Source organism: Ptychodera flava, chromosome 22 (assembly GCF_041260155.1).
Source record: "Ptychodera flava strain L36383 chromosome 22, AS_Pfla_20210202, whole genome shotgun sequence".
NCBI lineage: Eukaryota > Metazoa > Hemichordata > Enteropneusta > Ptychoderidae > Ptychodera > Ptychodera flava.
This window is the reverse complement of record NC_091949.1, coordinates 20,778,416-20,792,073: the sequence shown is the minus strand read 5'-3', so window position 1 is coordinate 20,792,073 and position 13,658 is coordinate 20,778,416. Positions and strand designations below refer to the sequence as shown.

General features: G+C 36.7%; 1 protein-coding gene across 1 annotated transcript; it reads right to left on the bottom strand.

Annotated features, from left to right (window-relative positions):
- Positions 1-254: 254 nt before the first annotated feature.
- On the bottom strand, positions 255-5,551 carry LOC139122918 (uncharacterized). Its single transcript, XM_070688782.1, has 6 exons — positions 5,345-5,551; positions 4,489-4,565; positions 3,590-3,694; positions 2,870-3,087; positions 1,907-2,071; positions 255-813 (listed from the first exon to the last, which is right to left on the bottom strand). The coding sequence occupies exons 1-6, from the start codon at positions 5,526-5,528 to the stop codon at positions 564-566; spliced, it is 999 nt and encodes a 332-aa protein (XP_070544883.1). The 5' UTR covers positions 5,529-5,551; the 3' UTR covers positions 255-563.
- Positions 5,552-13,658: the final 8,107 nt, after the last annotated feature.

Genomic DNA, 13,658 nt, shown 5'->3' with positions numbered 1-13,658 from the left:
GCCATTTTGATGAATTTTGTTTGATACGAGATACTATTTATATTGTTTGACATGTTGAAAGATACTGAATAAATGGGTGACCATGCATATATTTGACTCGGTTCTAGACACGATCAATGAAACAATCACGAAAATGAGTTAATGGTCATTAATTCATTGTCGCGATGATTTCATGTGTCGTGTCTAAAACTAGGGTCGAATACATGCATGGTCACCCATTTATTCAGTATCTTTCAACATGTCAAACATATAAATAGTATCTCGTATCAAACAAAATTCATCAAAAATGGCCGACTTGTCCCTTTAAGCAAAAAAAGTGTGGGTGAACAAATCAAGGGGAATTATCGGTAGCCTGACTTACTGTGTATCATGGCATACAGCAAGTATGTACCCACACCCATTTCTTGCCAAAAAAGTTTACATGTTCCTTACCCAGGGCACTCACAGAAAGAAACACAAATTGTAAGTCAGTGTATAGTTCATCACTGTTCACTGTTTTTTACATTCTTTTCCCATTTTTCCCATAAATGTTACTGAGTTAGATTTTAGGCAGCTTGAAGCATTTATTGTCTTCTTGACCTTTTTTCCTGCACAAGGATTGCTGTTGGTGGTGGTGGCAATTCAGCAAGGTGGGCTGATAACCTACGTGGGTCTTGTGGCTCTAGTTCAACTTTTCTTTGCATTCCTTCTTTGTCTGCTAATCTTTTCTGTAGAATGGACTTCAGCAAATCTGTGATATGTGGATATGTTTTATCCACCTTCACAGGACTCGCAGTCCACCGTCCGCTCTTCTTATTGTAGCGTCTCTGAGAGCTATAATAGACATTGTGTATAAATTACTATATTTTCCATATATATTCCATATGTTTTATATTTTTCATCTGTAACATAATTACTATTTATTTTATCAGTATTTGTGTTTTGTGCAATTTATTTTATTCAAAGTCTTTCGGTATTAGCATTATGGTTTTAGATGAAACTTACAACAGTATAAGCAACAACTCAGGTATTTCATGTAGCTGTATTTGCAGACAGTAACAGGTACAGTAGTCATAACATTTGACAAAGTTTTACAGCTTATGCTTTTGATTATCATTACAATGCCTGATTGTTGCAGAAATTTTGTTCCGTTTGAGTTCAAAAATCATGTGTAAGCTATTTAGTCAATAACCATATAAAAATGATTTTTTTTCAATCCCCATCCCCAAGCCCAGTCTGATGGTAACATGCTTTCTCACTGTTGGACCAAAATTTGCGAGGCTAGTAAAGTTTTAGTAAATATATGTATTGTACTAAAATGTTCAAGGTGTCCACAGTACATGCTATCATTTTGATAGAATTGCCATCATACTGGCTTTGTTCAGCTAGGGAGCCTTGTATATAGCCCAAGGTGAACACAGTTTGTAGTTTTGAGTGGAGCTAGAATAAATGCATGCACTTATCAATACCAAGTGTGAAAATTTACAACCGCTTGCTGATCATAACGATAGCAAGGACCAATCCTTGACAGTAGTAGTCAGAATCATCCCAGCATATCTACCACTAGTTTCTTAGAGCAAGGTTTTAAAAATGTATTTAGAAGAGAATGGGGCTGACTGTCCATAGGTTGATTAGTTTGACATACTCAACCCTGTGCTTGTTAGCTTCAATTTTTGAATAAAGCTAGAAAGTTTGGCTGATAACACAAACCTTTGAAAATTCATGGAAGATATGACTACTGTCCCATCAAATATTTAAAGTTTTTATTTACACTCTTTCATTTTTACAATCATTTTTTTGTGTTTATCCTCAAGAGACAGTTGGATTTACATTACTGTCATAATTTATTACTTGTTTACAACTACTTTAGTATTTTATTTGAAAATATGTACTTTTTGTATAATCCAATAAATTTGTCATAACTCACATTATTTCACCATTTTTGTTTCTTCTCACTTCCCTTCCATGATTAATATTATGGTCCATTGCCGCCAATAAATTCCTGACTCTGTAAATAGGAGGTGTATAGGCAAACCTCTTTGCTGCATACATCAGTATGTTCTGTTGGAAAAGTTCCAACTCTGCTGTACTTCTGAAATGAAAAGTAAGATACACATATCAGTGTGATGATAATGGTTATCGTGTTTCAAGGCCCAATCTGGACAGAAGCTTCCTCTTGCAAGGAGGATCAAACAGACATTTTCTTTCCTTTTAGTACATTGATGTGACTCCACATTTTCTGACAAACTGAACACAAATCCACCCTCTTGATAAATCTATAGAAAGAAACCTACAAATGTACCTGTACATGCATGCATACTTGCCAATTTGTATGCATGCATGTATATGTGTAGATGTAAAAAGATAAACACATGGACAACAGACCTATTTTCCATCCTATAACAACAACAGTTGCTTCTTCTACCAATCATGTTGTCACTTCACTCCTTTCATAAAATCTTTTGCATTTCCCTCAGAAAAGGACAATCACCCTCACCTGTCATGAGTATATGTATGTGCACAGTATGTCTTAGTTTATCTGTTATTGCATGGGCAAATAAACTTCATTCACCTCAGGCACATCATAAATAAGAAACTAGCTGAGAATGTCGCTATTTGACCTTGGAAGTACCTCACAGTATTGCTATGATTGTAACTGTAGCAGATCATCTTGCATTCTGTGAATCAAAATAATGCAAAGAGTTAGCCAGTCTTATTTATCTGTCACACACATTGTTTTACTGAATAGACTGCAAGATGATGTGCTACAGTTAGCACCACCATTCAGTACTTTGACATATATGACATTCCTAGCTAATTTTTGTATGTATTTTGTGCCCCCAGTGTGCACAGTTTATTTGTTGTTACCAATCATCACACATTACATTACCTGAAATTCAAAAAGTATGGAACCTTGTTGAGGAAAGCTTTATCCAGGACAATCTTTCGAAGAGCAACATGAGCGGGGTCATTCTTATTTAGCCATTCCCTTTCAGCCACAGTTTCTTCACACAATGGACCATGATCACACTTGTTCATACCCTGACCATAAGGAAGTATCCATGTATGTTCATTCACAACATGGTGAAGAGTACCACACCAAATTCCCTACAGTGAAGAGAACATGTAAAATTAATTATAAATGTAGGTCTCACACTACAGGAGGGTGTAAATTTTGATCAATGTTATTTCTGTGAAAACTGACAGCAGGACTTCGGTGATACCAGTCATACGTTACCATCATCAACAGATACATATGTAGCAGACAGATTGACAAATTCAAGTCATACCTTCAATACTTGGCAGATTTGAAAAAATGACATAACATATAATGCCATCATAGTGATGTTAAAACTAAAATAAAAACCCACTTCCATGCAATGTAACCATGTAGTACTTTTGTGCTATCCATGGGCAGTAAGCTAGCTAAAACAGGTTATGATCAAAAACAGATGAACTGATATTTTTATCCTAATTGGTACTAACCACAGCTAGCAAATTTTTCTTATTCAACATTCCAATCTGTGATGTTTGGATTGGTAAAACTCAAAAGAAAATCACAGCATGATTAGTCATGTGAAACTGTACAATCCAAAAAAAACATTCTTACCAAGAATTCATCGTAGCTTGTCGCCTTTTTACAACAATACCAGAAGTGAGTAACAATGTGCTGGCTCCATTGCAGTAATGCTTTACATTGTTTGTCTTGACCAGCCTGAACAAAATGAGAGAATATATGGTTATACAGCAAAGTTTTGACCCTGTAGAGCTAAACCCAGATACAACCCTGTGGTACAGGTTTGTGTCAGCAAAGACGTCTTATTGCTGTGACAGGAGTTGTGTACAGGTCTGTGGCCAGTGCTGTGATCACATGGCTGTATAGAAATTTACAGTGCTGTAGACACAGTGATGTGACAGGGCCTGAAATTTCTGCCTGTCCCAGTACTGTACACACAGTGATGTGACTTCCTAACTGTATGTAACAGGGTCTGATTTTTTTTCAATGTGCTCACAATTATGCCTGTATTCAGTTCTCTCATCAAAATTTGCCCATTTTTCTGAATACACAAACCCCTGAAATCTGACAAAATTTCAGACCCTCCATCAGGCCCTGTGAATTCAACACTGACACACCAATGTTCATACAGCAGTGTTTCAGTCATGTGGTCACAGCACTAGACACTGCCAGAAATTCCATCACCGTATACATTCCTGTAATATCAGGTTTGATTCAGATCTGTCCATACACCCCTGATATCTGACCAATTTTACAGTTACTGTAACAGAGATTATTTCTCAGGGACTGTTACAGGTACTGATCAGACCCTGCTACAGACATGTACTCAACTCTGCTTGTAGTTTTCTTGCTGTGTAGTTCTTGTTAGTGTAGTTACAATGTATGTTGTGTATTACTGTACAGTCATACAACTGATGTCAATTTAAGATTTAAATTTAGTTAACTACACTTGTGTTGCAGCTGGCTCATTTATGTTATTTGGAGAGCCTTACCTTCATAATTTTCTTTCCTAGATTCTTGGCTACATGCCAGATATCATAGGAGTGTTTGATGCCTGGGTAAGTCCTCTCTGTATGGGAAGGGAAATGAGAAAATTATTTTGTTTTCCAAATAATACCTTGGACACCCATTAACCCTTTTCCTGCCAAGTCCATATTCCACCATCAGGTCAAGATGGTTAAAATTAATGAAACACACCATATTCCATATAGTGTATTTTAACATAGTACTGTACATTTGAAGGCTGTTGAAAACATAAATACGGTAAACTTGATTTTTTGGACTAAAGATGCTATAACATACCAAGCCAAGTGGGTGAAAATCTGTCTTGTTTGGCCTCAATACCGCTTTTTACTGACTTGGCTGATGGGGAAGTAATAGTCTAAATACTGTCTGGCAGGAAAAGGGCTAAGGATGAAGTAAAATATATACTGATAATTGAAATCTGTGTTGAATCCCATGAAATGAAGTCACAAAGTATGCCAATCTCAACTGGTGAATGTCCAATCAGTTTTGCCTATGTACTACCAATACAATGTCACATAGTTTGTTTAAATAGCATTTAATGGATATTCATGGGTCCATGAAGCATGAAAATGTGACAAAAATATTCCTTTTTTACTGTTTTACATGAATTTGTTCCAGAGCACTCTTTCATACTGTTCAACTTTTTCATTCAAATAAGATAAACATCATGCTTATGCTAGCCGCGTTCCCTTCATACCCACAATCCAGGTTTAAATATGAAATATTAGTATCTTTTCCAATGGACCAGACATAAATGATGACAGACTGTCATGAATATTTATTCTACCTTTATCATGTATGTTGAAAATCTTGACCACTTACTCATAAGTGCACCAATCTGTAAATGGCAATCTGTCACTACTTCTGTAATTTCTACCTCCTTATCTTGTAACTGTGAGAGGCTGACCTGGAAACATGCCTTTTCCAAGTTTGTCGATTTCCTATCTGTCTGGCGCTTGTCCATTGTCACCAATGACAAAATATCTTTAGATTCATTTTCCATCATGGTATATGAGCAGTACTGCGCACAGAAACAGGTGAATCCATTCTTCCATCTCCTGTCAGAATAATGTTAAATTGAGCATACTGTATGAAAAAACTTGTCGATATTTTAATTCTCCAAAGACTGTTTGTACTTCATACATGCAAATTGAAAGAACACATTATGCAAACATTGAAAAGTATGTTTATGTGACAATAGGGCTATTTGTCAAAGGAACTCCATTTATAGAGTCAAACTATCTCTGCCTCTCTTCTGTCTCCATCTCTATTTGCCTGTCCCTCTTTGTCTCTTTTTCTCTGTCTCATCTGTGTGTGTGTGTTGAGAGAGATCACTCACCAAGTACTACAAGATTCTTGTCTTTATGTTTGTCAATCATGTTCTGTTGATGTTTCAACCAGTACTCATCAATACTTGGTACAAGGTAGTGTTTTTGTATTTTGTAAAATGTTGCTTTGGACACTATCTTCAAGTTCAGCATTTTAGCAAACAAATGAATTTTTCCATAGTTGTTTCCTGACAACAGTATAGCTGCTGAAGTTATCAGGTCTCCACTATGAAGACGCCTGTTCAGTAACGGCTGAGAACACCATTTAAAATTGGTGTGGTTGGCAGGACAAGCCTGATATACAAAAGAAATTAAAGAAAATATTTCTAAATATGTGCCACACTTATAAAACTTAGCTGCAGTCAACAACCTATACAAGCTACAAGTTTACCTTTCCAAAGTCAGAAATTGCTCTGTTATTTTTCAAATACAGTATGCAGTTTATGCATTTGTGAAGTAACTGATCTCACATATCAAAATGAGTCAAAAATTTAAAAATTGTCCTCCTTGATGAAACTGAGAAAACTTGTATCAGAACATACCCATTTCAAATACAGAGCTGAACCTATCACTTCTTTAGAAACCTGGACAGCTCCTTTACAGTTGCTCACATGACAGATGCTATTAACCTTTGCATTGGCCAACACTAGAAGTTGTTGCATGTATGTCAGACATACATGGTCATTCAGAAGCCCACTGACATCTTCCTCTGTTGTGATTCTTGAAATGTTTTCAACATTTTCACCCTGTGAAGTTTCTGTTACTTGATCAACATCATCTTCATCATCATCATCATCATCATCTTCCTGTGCAGATTCTGTATTGTCATCAGAATAACTGTCCTCATCTTCTGCTAATTTCATTTGTTTTGGTCTGCAAATGTGGATAATGTTCTTTTAATAATCATCATAACATTTTCCTAGACTGCCATTTTAACACTTATATCAGTATACTCATATTGTTCTCAACACATGTTGTTCTCACCAAACAATCTTTGACACATAATGCACTTTAAAAACATATCCTAACTGTAACAGTGGAAGTATGAGATCATGCAAGGTTTCCCGTGTCATCACAATAGGTGTGAACTCTACTGTAATGACATCTGTTGTACTGTATAAAACAATTTCAAGATTACCTGAGTGTAAAGGTAAAACTGGGTTCATACTCTTCATCGCTTTCATACTCAAAGTCTTCATCCTCTTCCATTGTAACATCTATAGTTACTCTTTACAAGGGTAAAGCAATACATCAAAGAGTCAAACATGAGGTGCAATTGAGACATAAAGATATTTGCACAATTTACATAATATGACAAAATAGTGAAATTCAAAAGTAGTACTTCATTACAACCTTTGATTTCTAAAAAAAAATCTGGCAAATTCCAGTGAAAACTTACTCAAATGGATCTACGAATGAAGTCAACATCTTTTTCTTGATTCCTTCTCCCTTTTCTCTTCTCCTGTTGAGGTATTTATTTGTGATATTATTATTATGATTCAAAGATAATATTGATATGTACAATGTATATGCAGTTTAATGTGTTATCCATGCTTATCTTTCCCTTGTTCTTTCTGTATCAACTTTGTCAACTATTGAAATTAAATGGATAGACAGTGGTATTCCAGACATATTTCTATTCAAGGACACTTTGTAGATTTGTGTTCTTATAGATTACTATCTACTGCCAAATTATCAATAATCATCACAATTTCTTTCTTTCACAAATCACATCAACTTATGTTTAATGATGATTAGTTACTATACCTTTGACTGTCAGTATCAACATTTACATTAGTGCATTGATCAGAAGCAATCTCTTCAACACCTGACATTGCAGTTAGAGTTGTACTTCCATTTCTGGTCATAAAAACAACAAAATAAGATAAAATATACTTTTAAAAAGTGTAATTAAATGAATTAAATTTTTTAAGAAATGATGAAAAGTATAGAGACAAATAAAAATCCCATGACCATTGATTTTCTTGTACACTGTAACTATTGATAACTGAATGCATAAAGTGTATTTTGCAACATGATCATATACTAGTATTTCACAATGTCTATGGTCTTACCTTCGATCAGATTCCTGTGATATTTCTGAAACCCCAGGACTGGTAGTGAGTTTCTCTACTTCAACAAGCTTACTCTGTGAGCTTGGACCTGGTGTTGAAGTCACTGGAACAGTCTTTGGTTTGGTTGTGAAATATCTAAGGTGGTACAATATAGAGTAAACAATTCAGAAAGATCTTTAATGTTTACTTAACTTGTTAAACATAAAATAGACCATATGTACAAACTCAAAGAATCACTGTTTATCCAAGGATTAAAGACAGATAATGAATTATCTCTTTTCTCTACTGGTACTAAGGCTGTTTCCAACATTACTTAGTAACTTTTTTCTCAAAGTTGTTTTCAAAAAAGGTGTCATTTAAATGTCGTTTCCAACATCGAACAGGAGGTATAAACTCGACCTTATCCTGAAATATTTTGTTCAACATAAAAATAACACCGTGCCGGTAGGTCTCAATGGACATGAGGCACACGGAGGTACTTCCTTCATGATAATGGTGTCAGGAGTGGAAAAGCAAACGAACGAGACTGTAAACAATTGTTTACAAACTTGCCAGACGAAACATTAAATGCAATTCAAATGGCCATCCTCAGTTGGTGATAAAATTGCTGCAGGTCTGGTTGCGTCAACGTTCAGCGTTCGAAATCTTAACTGCAGTATGGGTCTGTGTAAGTACAACTACAAACAAACAAAACAGAAAGTTGCAACTGAACGCGGATCACACAATGTTTACACATGCTGCATGCCGTGTACAGCGTAATGAAGTTGGCACTGATACTTGGTAGTTCTTCTAATTTCTGAAAAGAGATATCTCGTCAAAATCACGCTCCCGATGTCCGGCTGATGTTATACTGAAAGTTGAACACGATACGCGTACGAAGCACGACACACATGCATTGCACTTGCAGCCCGCAGGTTCATATGATTCAAACCATGGATGTTCAAACTAACTTACCGATCAAGTAATAAACGTGCTACTTCGGCGTGGGATGACAACTCTGCGTCTTCTTTGACCTGCTTCCAACGTTCTATTTCTTCATAAATGTTAATTTTTCCAACATTCCTCCTTATCCTACTCCGCTTTGCTGCTGACTCGCTTTTTTCGGTCGACCCACTGGTCGCTTGCGCTGTGGTGTGGACGCCATTTTAACAGAGTTGAACTGTGACATGTGCGGTACTTTTCTTGCGCATGCGTACAAAGTCGATTACGTTGCATTCAGTGTGTCAACATCGTTGAATTTCTGTCCGTTAAGAAATTCACTTCGTCAACATTCTTTATCACGAGGAATTGATACACGTTACGTACTGGGGTCACTTAGTAGGTGATTCTTCATGATTCACTGTGCTTATTCATGTGAATAGTACGCGACGTGCGACAAAAATAGTGAAATATTCTCAAAAGTTGCCGATACTATCCCTTTAAAAACGTATGTGCCGCTGGCTGTGTAGCTCGGCAATTGCCTGGCGTGACCTTTGACAGTCGGTCAATCAACGTTTACAGATCGATGGGAATATTTAATATAAAGTGAGATACTGAGTCATGATTATGGAGAACACGTCTTATATAGGGCTCTAAATCTCACGTCAAAACTATGTCAAAGATTAGAAGTTTTCAGGCGTACATGATTCGAAAATACCGCAGCTAGCGCACTGTCTTGCAACAGATTATACACAGAATGATACCATGACGATACACGACTTTCCACAGTTTCTAGCTGTTTCGGCACTTGTAGGTTTTAGCCCAAATTGTTTCGGCCGGTAATGTTCACAACCCGGTTTGTTCGGCGATGACAACTTAGCCTTTTCGGCCCATATCGTATTGTCAGGATTGACATGCAAGATAGTACGATAATACAACGGCGGTGTACCAGATTTTACCTCCATGGATAATACGGACAGTACGAGCTAGCGTTTTGTCAGGAGGACTAACATGACACAGTGGACGACAGTACGATAGAGCCGGCGAGCGTTTTGTCAGTATGACTGACACAATTAGAGACCTACAGCTACCATGTACAGCCAAAATCTAGCTGTTGTTCGTTCTCTAACACTATCTTGGTCGCGGTACTCGACAGAAGTTGCCATCGTGTTCAAGGCAAGTACAGATGAGTACAGATAGGCAGCTCTTTTTTGTTGAGGGACCGTGCTTAAAGTGACGTCACACTTCCGGGTTTGATTTTTTCGCGGGAAAATGTGACTAAGCTTCGGAAAACGCAATTTTTTCCCGGAAAATACGCACTTAAACCATTTTTCTGCCGTAAATTTTTTGCTTGTGCCTTTCCATGTATTATTAAACGAGTGAAAATCATCTTTTCAGCGATTTCATTTTTACTCTTCACCAGGTATTTAAGTTGGTTAGTCATGGTAATAAGCATTGTAGAAAATTAAGATACGGAATAAGCAGTTATAGACTGTTGTCCTTGAAACTTTACGCTTGTCAATTCATTACCACTGTACCTGTTTCCATGTCATTTTGAATTTTCAGATTTGAAGGTTTACATCACTCTACTTTTTGTACATATCAGTACTTTGAATTTCATTATTTCAGTCCCTGTGCCTGTATAGAATTACATTAAATAAAGTAACAAAGTTCGCAATTAAATCCATCCATGATGGAAGTTGCCAGATGCATAAAAGGTGAGCTATATTAAAGGTTTTCAGTGTGTGAATAAAGTTAATACGCAGCATTTAAAGGAGTTTTTGAAGCTGCCTACAAACTTTAAAGCATGCAACTGAGCATGCGCTTTGGACTACGACTACCTTAGCAGGCGTTCTGCTATCGTATCGTTCGTTATCGACTCACTTCATCAATTTAGTTCTAGACATATGACGTACTTGTAGATATCAGTTTACTTTTATCTGACCGAAGATCATGATTAATTTACTGTCGAATTGCTTATTATCCGTGCGTTGTCCGTGCGCTGCCTGAAGATAATTTGCTGAATGGCACAATCTGGTTAGAATGCTTTCCATGCCAGCCCTATGTTGTTATACCATCTTGTGAACGTCAGAAATTTTAATGGACAGTTTTAACCGACAATCGCTATATTGGTGAGTTTTGTCTAGCGGGAACAAAGTGGCTTTTCTCCGAGCATGCTTAAGTATGATTCATCGTATTTCCAGAGTTCACGTGACGTATTGTGGACGTAGGATACCCGTTCACGCTGATAATAAATGGTATTTTAATAGACCTCTTTGATAACGTATACTATGAGGATGTTAGAAATCAGAAGCAAATGTCCCGTATTCTCTCTTTCAGACAATATCTACCAGTCTGCTTCAGGCTTTGAGTAGTATCAAACAACATTTCGCAACTGTTTCTGAATAGTATTCTGCATGATACCCATGTTAGGGTTGTAATATGGGTGCACGGAGGACCATCGTAAGTAGAACTCAAGGGAGGACTAGGTCCTTTTTTAAAAATAATACATTAAGTGGCGTATTGATGAAATTGTAATCGGTATCATATTAATTTTATTATTATTACAGCTATTTAATAGAATTAAGTAATTATACTGCCATATTTTGACCGATATTCAGTTAAACCAATGTCAGAGGTTCCGACCGCCTGTGATGTTGTACTCGATATAAATGTTAGCGCAAATTTTCAACGACGGATGGGAAAAATCTGTATAAAGAATACATGCACACCTTACATATTTGTACATTAAACAAACAAACAAACGAACGAAAATAAATAAATAAATAAATAAATAAATAAATAAAAAATAAATAAATGAATGAATAAATAAATAAATAAGTGATCAAAAAATAATTGGGTTGTTCAAACGAGTGTAGAGCTAATCTGCAATATAAAAGTCAAAAGCGAGAGCTAAGGTAAACTTTTTTCTCTCTTTCATTTATTTTTCGTCGGACATCTTGTTCAATTTGTTTCAATTCCATGCAGTTGTAGAGATTTTATTTGAAACTGTACGGCATGTAGCATTTCAATAATAGGGTAATAATCGTCAACAGTACTAAAACTGTCCATTGAACGACAGCCTAACGAAAGTGGATGTGGTCCGACCATATGTCTTCTCAGAAGTGAGTGGAAATCTCATGACGACAATACCCAGGAGACAGTGAATCCACAAGGTATATCTGATTGGCCAGAGAACAAATTGTCGGTATAAACAAGGTCTCATGTTACATCGCATTAATCAATGCAGCGCGTGCGAGTTTCTCACTTCGTGTATTGGACACACAATCTCCCCATACATGAGGTCTAGATCTCGTGACACTCAAAAGGCGACGGTACAAATCCTGTCTTCATGTGTTCTCTAACTCTCGAGGCTGAATAAGAAGTCGAAGTCGGTCAAATTTTGTAAACATTCTAACAAACACATACATTCACTCTTTTAGTGCGCATGCCCTAAAATGTTTCTTTGTGCCCGAAATTATTACCTATGTGTTGCAGTGGATTACTTAAGCAATTATGCTTGGATAAAACGTTTTGTCTCTGTGTGCACAATTTTGTGACTAGCGTGAGGGCCATTACAAAATAATGCTAGTCGGCGGTAAGTGTTCGACAAAGGGATTGATAAACGTGACAGGTGTTAAATGTTGGCGTTTATACATGCTAATCTTCGATGCAATCTGTGTGTAACACACCTTGAATCAAGGCAATTTATCACCTTAAGACCTCTCGAAAAAGACGTCATGCCAAAACGATATTTTGATTTGGGAGTAACCTTGACGTAAATGACGGCTCGTCTGGCTCCAGTGGCAATTATTTTACGTAGACTATACACAGTCGCCGAATACATGTCGTATTTTATCAAACCTTTGAAATAGTCTTGGATTTAGAAATGGATTAGATTAGATACTCGGAGATAGTTGCTATTGGCCTTGAAATGGAAATTTCAATTTATCCCCGAGACTATATTCATGGCCGAGAGTGGAAGGTTAATACAAAAACTTTCATTACAAGATCCATTCCTTCAAAAGCTTTCACTAAGCAGTTGTGTAAATGTGGTACAGGGTTTGTGACTGAAGCTCAAATTAGACACGAAGAAGCAATTCTGAGGATGATTGACTCTAAAGGAAATTTGTTATCATCTGACGTAAAGGCGACAGCGAAACATAATATAGGACGTCTTAGTTGTGGCAATAACGTACGACGCAATTCGTCACGGGAACTTTGTCCCTGAAAGAAATGTCACAATAAATTACATCAGTCGGACAAATTAACGCCTTTCTAAGTGTTGGAGTGAATTCTGTGTTACAGTTAATAGCGTAGGGATTTCATTTCACAACCAATGTTTAAACTTCAGTATAGTAGGGATCACGGCAAATGACAGTTTTTCGTTCTTACAAAATGATAAGTATCTGATGGAATCATGATCGCAGTTCCTCAACAGTAACCTCAGCTCTCGATACTGATATTTTCACTACCTTCTCAGTGAGCAAAAGACTGTCAGAAGAGAGGGCGCACTTCGAAAATAATTTTCAATTACTACGCTGTGGGAAGTAGGTTTTGATAAATTATAAACTTAAATACAAATTAGGGATCGCTGTGTCCTCCCTTTAATAGAAAAAGTAACATCAGGTTTATTTCCATTTACCCGATTTATTTATTTTTGTGAAGTGTACATTTTGATTTTGATTGTCACACACCCACAAAAACATGAAAAACCTTGCGTTGCTTTTCAGGTTTCAGAAAGGGCTTCACACAACCCACCTACGACTTTGCGAGTCTAAAATGATTCCCTAATGTTGCACTCTGTGTGAAGGA